We start from the raw sequence: 14,203 nt of genomic DNA on the forward strand, positions 1-14,203 counted from the left end.
TCTCCATACAGGAGCTGCTCCAGCCCCTGAGCATCCTCGTGGCCTCCTCTGGACTTGTTCCAACAGTTCCATGTCCTTTTTATGCTGAGGGCACCAGAACTGCACACAATGCTCCAGGTGAGGTCTCACTAGAGCAGAGCAGAGGGGCAGGATCACCTCCTTTGACCTGCTGGTCACGCTCCTTTGGATGCAGCCCAGGATACAGTTGGTTTCTGGGCTGTGAGTACACACTGAACCCAGCTAAATAAACAGTAATGTTTAAATAAATCGTATTTGCCTTTAAGAGAAAAAGCAGTAGAAAACCATTGTTTTCCATTATTTCAGTCTATTGAAATAATGCATCTGCTGCCTGATGCTTCCTTCAGCTCCTGACCTTTGGCAATATGGGAAGTTCACACTCTCATGTGTGACTGTTACCTGAAACTAATTTCCTGGATTTTGCAACACTTTTGAGCTAATTCTCATCAGCTTCCAAATGTTCCTGGAGAAAACACAGCAATCTCCAACTGCCCAACTTCCCTCCTGGGGATCACACGCACTTCTCTCCCTATGCTATCCAGGCACTCCTGGCTTTCCCAACTCTCCTGCCTACACACAGCTCCTAAAGGACTCAAAGAGAAATAACTTCTAAAGCTCTTCATAAGCTTCATTAATTTCTAGGCTATTTCACCCTAATTTGAAACCAAAAAACAATGTTCCAAAGCACTATCAATCTCTGGTGCTTTGCTCACATCAACCTAAAGGGTAAAAAGGAAATGATTCATTTAAAATAAGTCAGAAATTCCTATTTTGGGCTGTATGTGGACAATACTTCAGAATAAATCAGTCCTGTAAACCCTAACCTGGATTTGACAGTCTAATATTAAATTACACGGCTCCATATGTGAATAAAAGAGATGCAGAAGAGCTATAAAAGCAATTAATCACATGAAATTATGCAACAATTAATTTGAAGGATGGGAATTTAAATAACGACACGAGTACTTCATGTAAAACAAAAAGTGGAGGATCCATCATCTCACATGAAAGCCTTCACTATGTGCCATTTCGCTTAACTGATAGTTCCCATCACTGGGACATAATGCTGTTTAATGCTTTATATGATGCAAGACTGAGGTGGACACACGGAGCTCTTGGGGTCAGGCACTTGTCACCTTTGTCCAGTGGATTTTCACTGTGACTGATGTGTGGCTTGATGACTTCTGCTACCACCCTCAGCAGGTTTAATGACAACACCAAGCTGTGTGGTGCACACTAGAGGAAAGGGATGGAATCCAGAAAGACCTGGACAGGCTGGAGACATGGGACTGTGCAAACCTCATGGAGCTCAACAAGGCCAAGTGCAAGGTACTAGGTGAGGGCAATCGCAACCACATCTCTAGCCTGGAAAAGAATGCACAGAGAGCATCCCTGAGGAGAAGGACTTGGGGGTGTTGGGTGAGGAGAAGCTCCCCATGACCCGGCTTTAGTGGGTGCTTGAGCCCAGAACCCCTCCATGTGCTGGGCTGCACCCCCAGAGTGTGAGCAGGTCAAGGGAGCAACAGGAAAATGGGAATGGCTTGAACCAGCCCAAGAGAGAGGAGACTGAGCTGAGCTCTTAGGCAGAAGCTCTTCCCTGGGAGGGTGCTGAGGCGCTGGCACAGGGTGCCCAGAGAAGCTGTGGCTGCCCCATCCCTGGCAGTGCTCAAGGCCAGGTTGGACACAGGGGCTTGGAGCAGCTGCTCCAGTGGAAGGGGTCCCTGCCTGTGGCAGGGCTTGGAGCTGGAGGAGCTTTAAGCTCCCTTCCAACACAAACCATTCCATGACATGTCAGCAGCCACACGACTCCATCCCACCCACCAAGACGCAGAAGCAATTACTCACGTGGACAACTGCTCATGGTGTACCACTCCATGCACTGCCCGTAAGGGAAGGAGGCCACGTAAGCGTTGGAGTCCACGCACTGTTTCATGTTGCTGCACCACATGCACTCGGAGCTGCCGCTCGTGCACTCCCCGCACATGGTCCGCAGGGCACAGGGTGTGCGGCACTGCTTGGCACTGTGGTTAGCTGCAGGAGGCACACACACAACAGTCAGCTTTCCTCAGAAGGAAACAGGCAACAAGCCCCAAGATGGAAAGACAGAAGATAGAAAAGCCTTGACTAATATTGAGGATGAAAAACAGTTCAGTATCAGAGATCTGAAACACTTCCTCTGGGATGCGGTGATGCTGGATGGAGCTGGAGATAGCTTTTCAATAGTGAGTATTAGAAATGCAGTATGTGCTGCAGAATACTTCCCTCTTCATGTATTCTCCAAGTGTTAATACCTTTCTAAGGTGGGCAGAAAACAACTTAAATGGTGTATGAATGTGGTCTTAATCTGTCTGCAGCTGTGTAAATGGTCTCCTTAGCTGTCCTCTCAACCAAAGCTCTGGGAAGGAATCCCACTTTTTATGTGAGCACACTGGGACGTGTTCTAAGTTATTTGATCAGTTCCACACATAAAATGAGCACTGAAAGCAGCTCTAACTCAGGAGTTTCTGCTGTGAGCCAATGCTTTATCAACCATTTCAAGTGGCTGTTCTCAGACCATAAAAAACAAGTTAAAGCTTAAATGAATTCGCAGTGCTGCAAGTCAAAATATACAAGTCTTTGAGGTCAGGTTCCACATCCATGATCTGCATCCTGCTCTTCCACAGAGAATGATTTAAAGTGGTGGCTGATTACATGGAATTGTAGAAATTCCATGCAATCAGCCAGCTTTCTTAGAACTTAAAGAGGCATTCAGAAATAATCAGCTATGATGGAGAGGTAACAGAGCAAGCCCTTAGAAAGGAGAGGTGGTTCCAATGACACTTGAAGGCTTCTCCCCAAAGCACAGGGGTTCTTTGTCAAAGTTCTCACATTTCCAAAGTGTTCTTCCCAGTTCATTTCAAAGTCTGATAAAATCCTCCTCTGGCTACAGAGCAAGGGAGGAAGGAAGGGGGAGTTCAGCTGGAAAGTAGCTTTGATTTATTTCATTTATAAATGGGAGACTGCTCCATGCTATAATTAACCTAAATGTCACATTCAGGTATGCAATTTAGATAAAAATAATTAAACTATAATGTACGTGGAGCAGTTTACAGCTAACAATGTAAAATTAAGATCTCCAATTCCTGCATGAAATACCTACACAAGACACTTTTCCAGAACCACTTTTCTTTGGCAATGTCATAGAAACAGAGAATCAGCCAAGTTGGAAAAGACCTTTAAGAGGATCAAGTCCAACCATTCCCAGCACTGCCAAGGCCACCACTAACCCATGGCACTGAGGCCTCGTCTCCACGCTGTGTGAACACCTGCAGGGCCGGTGCCTGCAGCCCTGCCCTGGGCAGCCTGTTCCAATGCCTGAGCACCCTGTGGGGCAGGAATTGTTCCTCAGCTCCATCTAAACCTGCCCTGGTGCAGCTTGAGGCCGGTTCCTCTTGTCCCATCCCTTGTTCCTTGGGAGCAGAGCCCAACCCCTCCTGGCTCCATCCTCCTCTCAGGCACTTGGAGGGAGCCATCAGGTGCCCCCTGAGCCTTCTCTTCTCCATCTGAACCCCCCCAGGTCCCTCAGCTGTTCCCATCTCTCTTGTGCTCCAGGCCCTGCACCAGCTCCAGTGCCTTTCTGTGGACCCATCATGATGCAGCCAATCTAATGAATGAGATCCTCCTTGCTCTCTATAGGACATATAAATACTGATCAGCTCCCCTGCTCCCATGCGACACACGAGTTGGATCTCATCACCTGGCCTCTCGCAGACACTGCCATTGACCTCATTGATGCACGTTGCTGCCTTCAGGCCCTCATTGGAAAGCTCAGCTAAATAACCACAAAAGCCAGCATCGCTTGGTTCACTGGGGAGCCACTTGAGGAGGCTGTTGGTGAAGGGCGACATGTCTTCCCAGCACCAATAAGACACGTTGATCTTCCTCAGGCCAACCCACGGAGTCAAAGTTTTGGGCTAGAAATAAAGGAAAACAGCAGATATAATGCTCAGTTTTATTACCTTGGGTATGAAAAGAAAATACACATCACCATATAATGCTCATAACAACATTGCCAGGTTAGGTATTGCAAAAACAGATGAGGGGAGTAGCTGTTTCCCAGTGCTATCAGGATTAAATGCCAGAGACAGAGAAATCCTACAGGAAAGACCACTGGTTCTTTCCCCAACTAAATTTCTTGTTATCCGAACCAAGAGGAGAGCAAATCAAACCTTCACAGTGGCTGACATTAACTGCAAGTTTCATTGCTCTTTATATGCTTGTGACTCCTATAAATGGCTAGAGATAGGAAAAGAAATTTGGGAGCTACAGTTTGACATGAGGAAGAAAACTAGCTGTCCCCTGTACAATTTAAATGATACAATCTTCTTACTCTACAGTGTGACTGGGAGACCTCTGCTTTTTAACAGCCTGTATATATGGATGGGTGGAGAGATAGAGCAGGGCAAATCTGAATTTGTGTTGCTGGTAATAAAATTCTCCATATGAGGAACTCATAACACAGTTATTCCTACTGGCAATTTCTTTTTTAGCATACTCATATTGGGGAAAAGCAGTTTAACTCTTTTGATACAGAATCGCAGACTGGTTTGGATTGGAAGGGAGCTTAAAGTCCCAACCCCTGCCACAGGAGGGACCCCTTCCACTGGAGCAGCTGCTCCAAGCCCCTGTGTCCAACCTGGCCTTGAGCACTGCCAGGGATGGGGCAGCCACAGCTTCTCTGGGCACCCTGTGCCAGCGCCTCAGCACCCTCACAGGGAACAGCTTCTGCCTAAGAGCTCAGCTCAGTCTCCCCTCTCTTGGGCAGGTTCAAGCCATTCCCCTTGGCCTGTCCCTGCAGGCCCTTGTTCCAAGCCTCTCTCCAGGTTTCTTGCAGCCCCATTAGTGGAATACTGGTGTTATCACCTATATTACAGATACTACTCCAAAACATCTAGACAGAGCTTATTTAAAGGAACAACTGCAAACCACAGCCTGCCCCTAGAACAGTCACAGTGTGCCAGGAAGTGGCACAGGTTCACATACCAGACACAGGCTGGATTTTAGCAAAGGCATTTTCCCACATTACAAACATTCCCTACTGATACCCACCAAAAAGAACTTACAGTCCCTTTAGATTTCCAAGGCTCTCTTTTTAAAAGACACTATAGAACAAAAAAACCTGTAGATTATCAGCTTTCTTCTCCCCAGTGTACTGGTTCAAACATTATTAGGCAAGAGTTGCCATGTGTCTTTAGGGATTTACACTACACTTAACAACTGGCACACCCAGAAACACCTGGAGCTGTCCGACCCACACACTTTTAGTGCATCCCAGGTTTGACTTCCCCTTTTTACAAAGGATTTAACAAACAATCTTGCTGGAATCGCACTTTACCTTTTTCTGGCTAAATTGAAACCCCTCTAAAACCCCGTAATTGTGGAAATGCCACTTTAAAATGACAAAGAGAATCAAAGCAGGGATATTTTTCAGTATTGCTCTTTAGTATTCAAGTGTATTCTGTGGAAAGCAGCAATGCTACTGCCTCCAGCCTCATTTTTCATTGGATCGTAGAATCACAGAAGGATCTGGGCTTGGAACGGATATTAAAGCTCATCCAGCTCCAACCCCTGTCACAGGCAGGGATCCCTTCCACTGGAGCAGCTGCTCCAAGCCCCTGTGTCCAACCTGGCCTTGAACACGGCCAGGGATGGGGCAGCCACAGCTCCTCTGTGCTCATAACTCTCATAGTAAAGAATTCCTTCCTACTGCCCAATCTTTCCCAATATAAAGCTCTCCCTGATTGCCAGCCCAGCCCACAGCATCCTCGGGACCCATGAGGAGTTAGCCTGATGTGCTATGAAGCCTCAGCAGCTCTGCAGTCTAACCCAGGCTTTCAGCAAAGCCGCCCAGCTTCACTCTTGTTAGGGCTTCAGCATCAGCTACACAACCTGCCCTGAAAACCTCCAAACTGGTTTAAATTGGTTCAAACTGAAACAGGGGAAATTTAGATTGGATATAAGGAAGAAATTCTTTACTGTGAGGGTGCTGAGGCACTGGAATGGGTTGCCCAGGGAGGTTGTGAATGCTCCATCCCTGGCAGTGTTCAAGGCCAGGCTGGACAGAGCCTTGGGTGCCATGGTTAATGTGAGGTGTCCTTGCCCATGGCAGGGGGGTTGGATTTAGATGACCGTAAGGTCCTTTCCAACCCTAACTATTCTATGATTCTATGAATTTCTGCTGGGGACCAGGAAGTAAATAAGTATTTATTTTCTTGATGTATAAAGAGGGACAGATTCCAATTCTCTTCTCACTGGTTCCAACAGAAAAGCACCTGCCACTAAACCAAAGCTAAATTCTAAATGAGCCATGTAGCTCTGCGGTGTAAGAAGCCAACATTTTACACAGCTCCTTTTCTAAGCAGAATAAACAACTTTAAATGCTTTACATGAAGCACCTCTGGTGCCCCAAAGGGACCTTTCTTTATCAACTGTTGTGTACAAGTCACGAGAGGAGCCCTGCCGCAGTCATGTATCGCCACAAGAGACGTGTGTGTGTGTGATGCCATTACAGATGCGATACCTTTGAGGCACAGTGTGTGTTTATGTTTATCTTCCCCATTTACATTCTCTACAATTTCAGTTCAAAAGCACCCAGAGGGGATGCTGAATTTCAAAAGAAAGAGCACTGAAGAGGCATGTCTATTCTGCACCGCACATACCATACCATAGCAAGGACTTCTCTGCAGATAGAGCTTACTCAGGAGACAGAAAAGAGAAACACTCACCGAAGACTGCATCTTCTGCAGCTCCTTGAGAACAAATTCCACCTTTTTCTGGGTCGTGAGTGAAGCCAGCAAAGCACCGTTGGATCTGCAGGACAGTTTGGCGTGATCATAGGTCTCCTTTGCGTTTGTGATTTTCAAGCAGGAGTTGCCAACCAAATGCCAGTTTGTTCCACAGATGTTTTCTAGAGGGGAGGATAAGGGATGCAAGTGACCTTCAGGACATATAAAGCACTGGAAGAAACCTTCCAGCACAAGAAAACCTCTAGCCCCATCCCATGAGCATGACTTATTGGCATGCTCACCAGTATCTATGTAGGATAATCCCAGAGGAAAAGGGAAGCTCTTTAGGGGAGCTGAAGTGTGACATCAGTACTTCAGTTATCCACAGTAGGTGGTCAAAGCACTCGTTTCAACATCAAATAGTAAAACCATTGGAGAAGAGCAAGCAGAGGAAAGCAAATGAGTATTTTGCTGATGGTTTAAAGCCACTTATTCAACCACAGTTATTAGGATACCAAGCAGCAGAAGAGGGTTGATGGGCTAATCCTGTCAACAGCTTCCAACTTGCAGGATTAATCCCTGTTTCAGATTGAGCACAGCCATCCCTGCTACTAAAGAACTCCTTATGCTTTGGGGTTAATTATTTCCCTGACAGCAAACCTGATGGACATATTCAGTGTGAATTTCTGCAGAGCTGACGTCTAGCTCCAACATCTTGGTTTAGATTTAACAGATTGAAAAGCTCTCAAGTGTCAGTTTTTTAGATGGGCTTTTTACACCTATGATCAAGTCACCCCCTTTTCTACAACAAATTAAACAGACTAAGTTCTTTATCTCATTAAAAGATGGTTTTCTCACTCTAATGGCTCTCCTGAGAAACTGCAGAGGGTGAAGAGTGGATGGAGCAGCCTGAGCAGAAGGACTTGGGGGTGCTGGGTGAGGAGCAGCTCCCCATGACCCAGCTTCAGTGAGCGCTTGAGCCCAGAACCCCCCCGTGTGCTGGGCTGCACCCCCAGAGCGTGAGCAGCAGCTCAGGGAGGAGATCCTGCCCCTCTGCCAGGCTGAGAGAGCTGGGCTGGGACAGCCTGGACAAGAGAAGGCTCCTGAAGGGGAGAGCCCAGAGCAGCTCCAGTGCCTAAAGGGGCTGCAGGAAAGCTGCAGAGGGGCTTGGGACAAGGGCCTGTAGGGACAGGCCAAGGGGAATGGCTTGAACCTGCCCAAGAGAGGGGAGACTGAGCTGAGCTCTTAGGCAGAAGCTCTTCCCTGGGAGGGTGCTGAGGCGCTGGCACAGGGTGCCCAGAGAAGCTGTGGCTGCCCCATCCCTGGCAGTGCTCAAGGCCAGGTTGGACACAGGGCTTGGAGCAGCTGCTCCAGTGGAAGGGGTCCCTGCCCGTGGCAGGGGTTGGAGCTGGAGGAGCTTTAAAGTCCCTTCCAGCACAAACCAGGCTGGGATTCTGTGATTCTCCGAAGTCTCTTCATTTTGTCTCACTTCCAGACTAGCACACATCAGATGTACCAGAGTTACCAGGGGAAGGCTTTCCATGCCCATTAAAAGGTCCTGTTTGGGTTGAGTTTTCCCCTTTCCCTATTCTTTATTAACTCCAGACGTTAATCACTGAAGATGTTACATTTATTTCCCAACTACCGGGGAAAGAAGAAAAAGACTTACTACAGGGGGACTAATACTCTATTCTGATGATCTCCCACTGGAAACAGTCTAATAAGAGAACTTCCCTTATACACTTTAGCTGTTACTCAGCTAATTCGTCCAGTATGTGCCATTACGCCTTTGCACAAGTCTACTTGCTAAAATTAAATAGCATGCATTATTAAATCTAATAACTTGCAGAAGCCTATTATATCAACAGTCCCACTTTCATCAAATGAAAAGAGAGAGATGAAATACAGCCTTATAATTACACAAATGATCAGACTCCTCTTCAGACAATTGGGACTGAAAAATATTCCATCAGGCTTGACTGGAAATAAAGTTTCATATTAAAGCTGATCTGATTGAGCAACATTATTTACTCCAGCTTAGCACTCAATATTACACATTTGGGAGGTAAAAAACCCAAAAATAACAGTAAAAAGCCCCACAGCTTTTGGACTGGGTGAATTAGGGTTTTTTTTCTCATACAAATACAACCAGTACCCACCTGGTAAAGCGATGCACTCCTGATTCCTAGGTTCCCACTGGCAGTTTTGATCCATGGCACAGCTTTTACAACTTGTCTTTTTGTTACAGTAATAGGCAGGGTTATCCTTTGGACAATTGTCATAGACAGTAATAGGAACCTACAAGAAATAGCACAGGTGAGGCTTTTTCCCCATCCAAACAAAGCCAGTTTATAACAGCCATCCTTACTACACTAAACTTCACAGTTCAGACCTACATAGCAACCCATGTATTCAAAAGCTGTGACTCTGGGCATAGACTGTACTCTGTATCCAAGGTATTCCCCCAAGCCATCATTATACATTATCCTTACCAGAGCTGCTACAAAAGGGTTTTTCCTTAAGGAATACTCTACTAATAGCAAACCCAAGTAAGGTGCCTTACTGATAACCACACCATCATGAAACCTCCACCTCTTCCCCTACCCATGGCCATCCTCCCAACATAAGGGGCAGACTCCCACCAAAAGCCCTTGGACCAACTCAAAACCAGTTTTAGAGCTAGAAATAACAAAACAAGGGTCAGAATACTGACAGACAGACATTTGCTATTTCAAATTCGTTCAAACTACAGAAGTATTAGAGAGACTTTACCTGTTCCTCTGTGCAGTTGTTGTGTATTGAGACGCACTGGTCAGTGCACCATTGGCAGTTGTTTGTATTGGCTGTACAGCTATAGCAGTCTGTAATCTGATCACATTTTTCACTGTCTACAGCTATTAAAGAAAAAAACCTGCATGACCAAAAACAGGCATTTCCTGACAGAGCTCTAAGAACTTGATTACATACAGCAAAAGATACAACCAAACAGCAGTGCCTGTGGATTTTCCGTTATCAGCTACTTGGTGAATCAGATGCTCTCATGTGATTGAACTGATAGAAAAGCACATTCATTTGCAGCATCAATCAGTTTTAGTGCCTGAGGAGCAGTAAAACACCACCACAAAATGCACCAAGGTATCTAAGCATGTTCAGTCAATGCCCATGCAAATGATGCCAGAAGACAATCCACAAGGAAAGGGAACATCTCCCACCATGCTGCAGCAAGCCTGGGCCTTCGACTGCATGGAGCATTTTCATGCAGAGCCTGAACTTTCCACTTCATCTTTCCAATGGCTTATTGCCTGTGTATTGTGAAAATTTACTGTACATGGAGAGCCCATCAAAGCAATGTCTCTTTACATCAATTTCTATTAAATAATTAAAGGCTGCCATCTCTTCCAGAATCAAGGTTCATACAATTCAATTCCAAGCAAGGAATGCATCAGGATAAAGCATTGAGAAGTTATCTAGAAATTATCATTACGGAGAACACAGGAACTGGACCTTAAAACAAGCATTCTTTTTGTATGCCCTTATCCTTATAGTACTGTAGAAGGAAAAATAAAGTAACTTTTTAAAACACTATTCCTGCTGTCTGTCTTGAAGAGCATGGGATAACGCTGCAGGACCCAAATCATCCTCCCCTGCCCCACGGTGCCCATCAGCGAATTGGTGCCTCTCACAGGGCCAGTTCCTGGAGCAAACATCTACAGAGCAATGGTCCAAGCTTGATTCCCGACTGATGATGTCTGTTTAGGATGGGAAAGTAAGTACAAGCAGTATGGTAGAAAACAAATCCGATGAGCAAGCAGCTTCAGAAGGAGTGAGAGATGGAAACATATCCACATCACTGCAGGCACTTGGTCAGAGGAAAGTCTCCCAGGGCATGTAAGGAAGCGTGACCCCATCATTTTATACTTGGTCTGATAATGGCATACAACTAATATAGAGCAGAATATGGGAAAGAAAAGGACCCTTCATGCCTTTTGGAAAGAGAAACGTGGCACATACCTGGCTTGGGAGGACAGTCTTCAAAGACCTTTTGCTGCTGCTTTATGGATGCCATTTCCCAGGGGATGCAGTGAGGGGGAACTCTGACCCACACACATCTGACACCACGACCTGTTCTCACACAGGCTGTTTCGTTGTCAAAAGCTTCACATTTCTCAGGTGTGTACTTCAGGATGTCACTCAGGAGGAGGCTGTTGAAGCCTCCAAACACATACATGGTGCTAGACAAAACAGAGGGGATAAAAACTCACATCTGTGTTTGTGGACCACGTGCTGCTCTGGGTCAATGTGATCCAAGGTGTGAGTAAAGTGGTTTACAACACTCCAGAATGTATACATCCAGATAAACAGCTCATGGTTAAGGAAGACACTAAAGGCAAGGAGAGTTGAGTTCCACTGTTTCAGAGAACACACAAAGTCTCAACACAAGGGTGCTGCATGAGTCGAACCTATCCGAGGTCATGGACCAACCCTCTCCCATCAGCCAAAGCTCCGAGTGGCACCTCATCAATGTGACTATACATGAAATGCTGCAGGAATGCAAGATCCTCCTGCAAAGAACAGTGGTAAGAGAGGGAGGAAGGCTAAATATGAGGGAGATGGTTTCACACCATTAGACCAGCGTGCAGAAACTGTGACAGAACTACTCAGTGTTGCCACATCTCCCTACGCTGCTGTGACAAAATCAGTCATTTTCATGGCTCTCAGACACAGAGCAAGGAGTCATTGTGTCAACCAAAAGCAAAACCAAAACACCACCAAACCCCAAAACCAAATAATACTTAGAGGAGGGGGAAGATGGGGGTTTTTAAGCCTTCTTTAGTATCTCAACTGCTTTAGGGAAAACACCAAATTTCATTAGCTACACAAAAATGCCACCCAAGAAAAGCCTCTGTGCATCCATGTCTGTAAAATGCTCATTTAAAAGAGAGCAAAGAAGAGTCAGTGTAACTGAAAAGAAAGGGTTTGGTTGAATAATAAGTATTTATAAATACAATTTTCATCCTATTTCTGGATGAAAAGGACTGATGCAAAGGCTTAGCTGTCCTTCATGGAAGTAAATGTATGACTGGTATTCAGTACACCAAAACAAGCAGGTAGTGAGTTTTCAGAAGCAAAAGGAGTATCTAGAAGCAAGCCCTCTTTTCCAAGGCAGTGACAGTTATCTGCCTGGCTTAAACTGAGCTTTAAATAACGTTAGTGATTTACAGAAAGTATCCTCAAAGGATAAAGGAACCAGAACGAAAGACTCCTACGAAATATCACTCCTCAAGCTTGGTTCCACAGACTCAAACACAATAACAGATGCTCAGCTGAAAGCACAGATATTATTACAATGATGTAATGCTTAACAACAGAAATCTCACCTATCATTGCACCTAAATACTGTACCTCACATGAATGTAAAGAAGAATCACAAACTACATAAAGTGAAATAGGGACAGATTTAGAAAGCATGAGGGAAGATAAAAGTTGTCAGTGCAGCTAATATAGAATTATGAAATAAATGAAATCACAAAATTATAAGATAAATAAGGAATAGAAATATCACAAAAACCACAGATTTTAGAAAGAAATGAGCTGAAACAATTTAGTCAATTGAAGAAGGGCTGACAGGAACGGGTAGATACTAAAGACATAACAAGAGTGAAGATCTGGGAGCTTTGAGAGATTTGCAACAGATCCAGTCTCAGTGTTACTGATCAACGTGCAGACACTTACTGATGTATGAGAAATGCCAACAGCTCACAGCTTGTTTGTAACCTTACCTGTTGTACAGCACAGCGGAATGTCCAAACCTGTTCACATCGTGATGGAGACCCGGGCGAGGAAGGACATGCCACCGATCACATGCTAGGATGAAATAAAAGCTCATGTCAGAGTAGTTTCTCAGTATAAGTCATGACTCAACTTACGTAGCACATTTCTTCCTGATAGATCCCTAAATACTCAGGATCTTCTGCACTTGGAACCCCATTGAACACTCCAGGCTTGGGGAAGAGCAGCTGGAAAGCTCCTCAGGAAAAAGGACCTGGGGGTGTTGGTCAACAGTGGCTGAACATAAGCAACTTGTGCCCAAGCAGCCAAGAAGCCCCCAGCATCCTGGTCTGTACCAGCACCAGTGCAGCAGCAGAGCCAGGGCAGTGATTGTGCCCCTGCACTGGGCACTGGAGAGGCTGTACATGGAGGGAGACATTGAGGGGCTGGAGTGGGGCCAGAGCAGGGCACTGGAGCTGGTGCAGGGCCTGGAGCACAAGAGAGATGGGGAATGGCTGAGGGAGCTGGGGGGTTCAGATGGAGAAGAGAAGGCTCAGGGGGGACCTGTTGGCTCCCTCCAAGTGCCTGAGAGGAGGATGGAGCCAGGAGGGGCTGGGCTCTGCTCCCAAGGAACAAGGGATGGGACAAGAGGAACCGGCCTCAAGCTGCACCAGGGCAGGTTTAGATGGAGCTGAGGAACAATTCCTGCCCCAGAGGGTGCTCAGGCATTGGAACAGGCTGCCCAGGGCAGGGCTGCAGGCACCAGCCCTGCAAGTGTTCACACAGCGTGGAGACGAGGCCTCAGTGCCATGGGTTAGTGCTGGCCTTGGCAGGGCTGGGAATGGTTGGACTGGATGAGCTTGAAGGGCTTTACCAACCAATGATTCTACAATTCCACTCTAATGTCTATAGAGAAACCATTCCACCCACCACCAAAATGCAGATCTTGAGTGAATCAGTACACAGAAGCTCTGCGTTATCTTCCTTCGCAAGGCAGAATGCTCAGTCCTCACCCCAGCTGCCACAGTGCGACAAAAAGGGATGGATGCAATGGCTCTGCTCCATCATCTAAACACCTCATCAAAGGGAAGTTCCAGGGCACTGTGATGAAGGGGTTATTAGCTTTTTGGCAATCACGTGTAATCAAACAGCATTGGCTTGAGCTGCTTTTTCTTCATTACTAGTGGAATTTTTCACTGTGTAACAAGTTCAGGTTGTATCTGTTGCGAAGTGATTTATTTGCAGTTTTGCCCCAAACCAGCATCACCGAGAACAGAGACTTATCTGGTTTATTTTTTTCTTTTTCCATTGCAATTATGTTCCTAAAGGGCAGAGATCCATGTTTTTCGAAATATTCTTCACTCGTCATAGCTTTAGGATTTGTGGTTGTTTTTCTCTTTTAACATAATGTGAGATTATTCCACCCTTTTTCTATTAGCATAACATTTCTAAGCTCTGCTTCAGTTTTGACTTGGTTTCTCAGGTAATTTCTTCCTTTAGGCAGCAAAAGAAACAACCTAAGAAACATATAAGCCACTGAGCAATCAAAGAAACAAAAGCAGGAGAAGTCAGTCTAATTCTGATCACTTAAACTTTGGGCAGTGCATGGGATCACCTCCGTGGCCAGTACCCCGGAGGCTGTTGTATGCAAT

General features: G+C 45.8%; 1 protein-coding gene across 1 annotated transcript in view; it reads right to left on the reverse strand.

Annotated features, from left to right (window-relative positions):
• ATRN (attractin) overlaps positions 1 to 14,203 on the reverse strand; it is a 173,494-nt gene that overhangs the window by 89,801 nt on the left and 69,490 nt on the right. The window contains exons 11-17 of the mRNA XM_034064576.1: positions 12,563 to 12,647; positions 10,794 to 11,014; positions 9,555 to 9,676; positions 8,942 to 9,080; positions 6,783 to 6,964; positions 3,755 to 3,971; positions 1,864 to 2,049 (exon numbers count right to left, since the gene is read on the reverse strand). Coding sequence (XP_033920467.1) covers positions 1,864 to 2,049; positions 3,755 to 3,971; positions 6,783 to 6,964; positions 8,942 to 9,080; positions 9,555 to 9,676; positions 10,794 to 11,014; positions 12,563 to 12,647 — 1,152 coding nt within the window. The remainder of the gene's footprint in view (positions 1 to 1,863; positions 2,050 to 3,754; positions 3,972 to 6,782; positions 6,965 to 8,941; positions 9,081 to 9,554; positions 9,677 to 10,793; positions 11,015 to 12,562; positions 12,648 to 14,203) is intronic.

This window comes from Melopsittacus undulatus, chromosome 7 (genome assembly GCF_012275295.1).
Source record: "Melopsittacus undulatus isolate bMelUnd1 chromosome 7, bMelUnd1.mat.Z, whole genome shotgun sequence".
Taxonomy (NCBI): domain Eukaryota; kingdom Metazoa; phylum Chordata; class Aves; order Psittaciformes; family Psittaculidae; genus Melopsittacus; species Melopsittacus undulatus.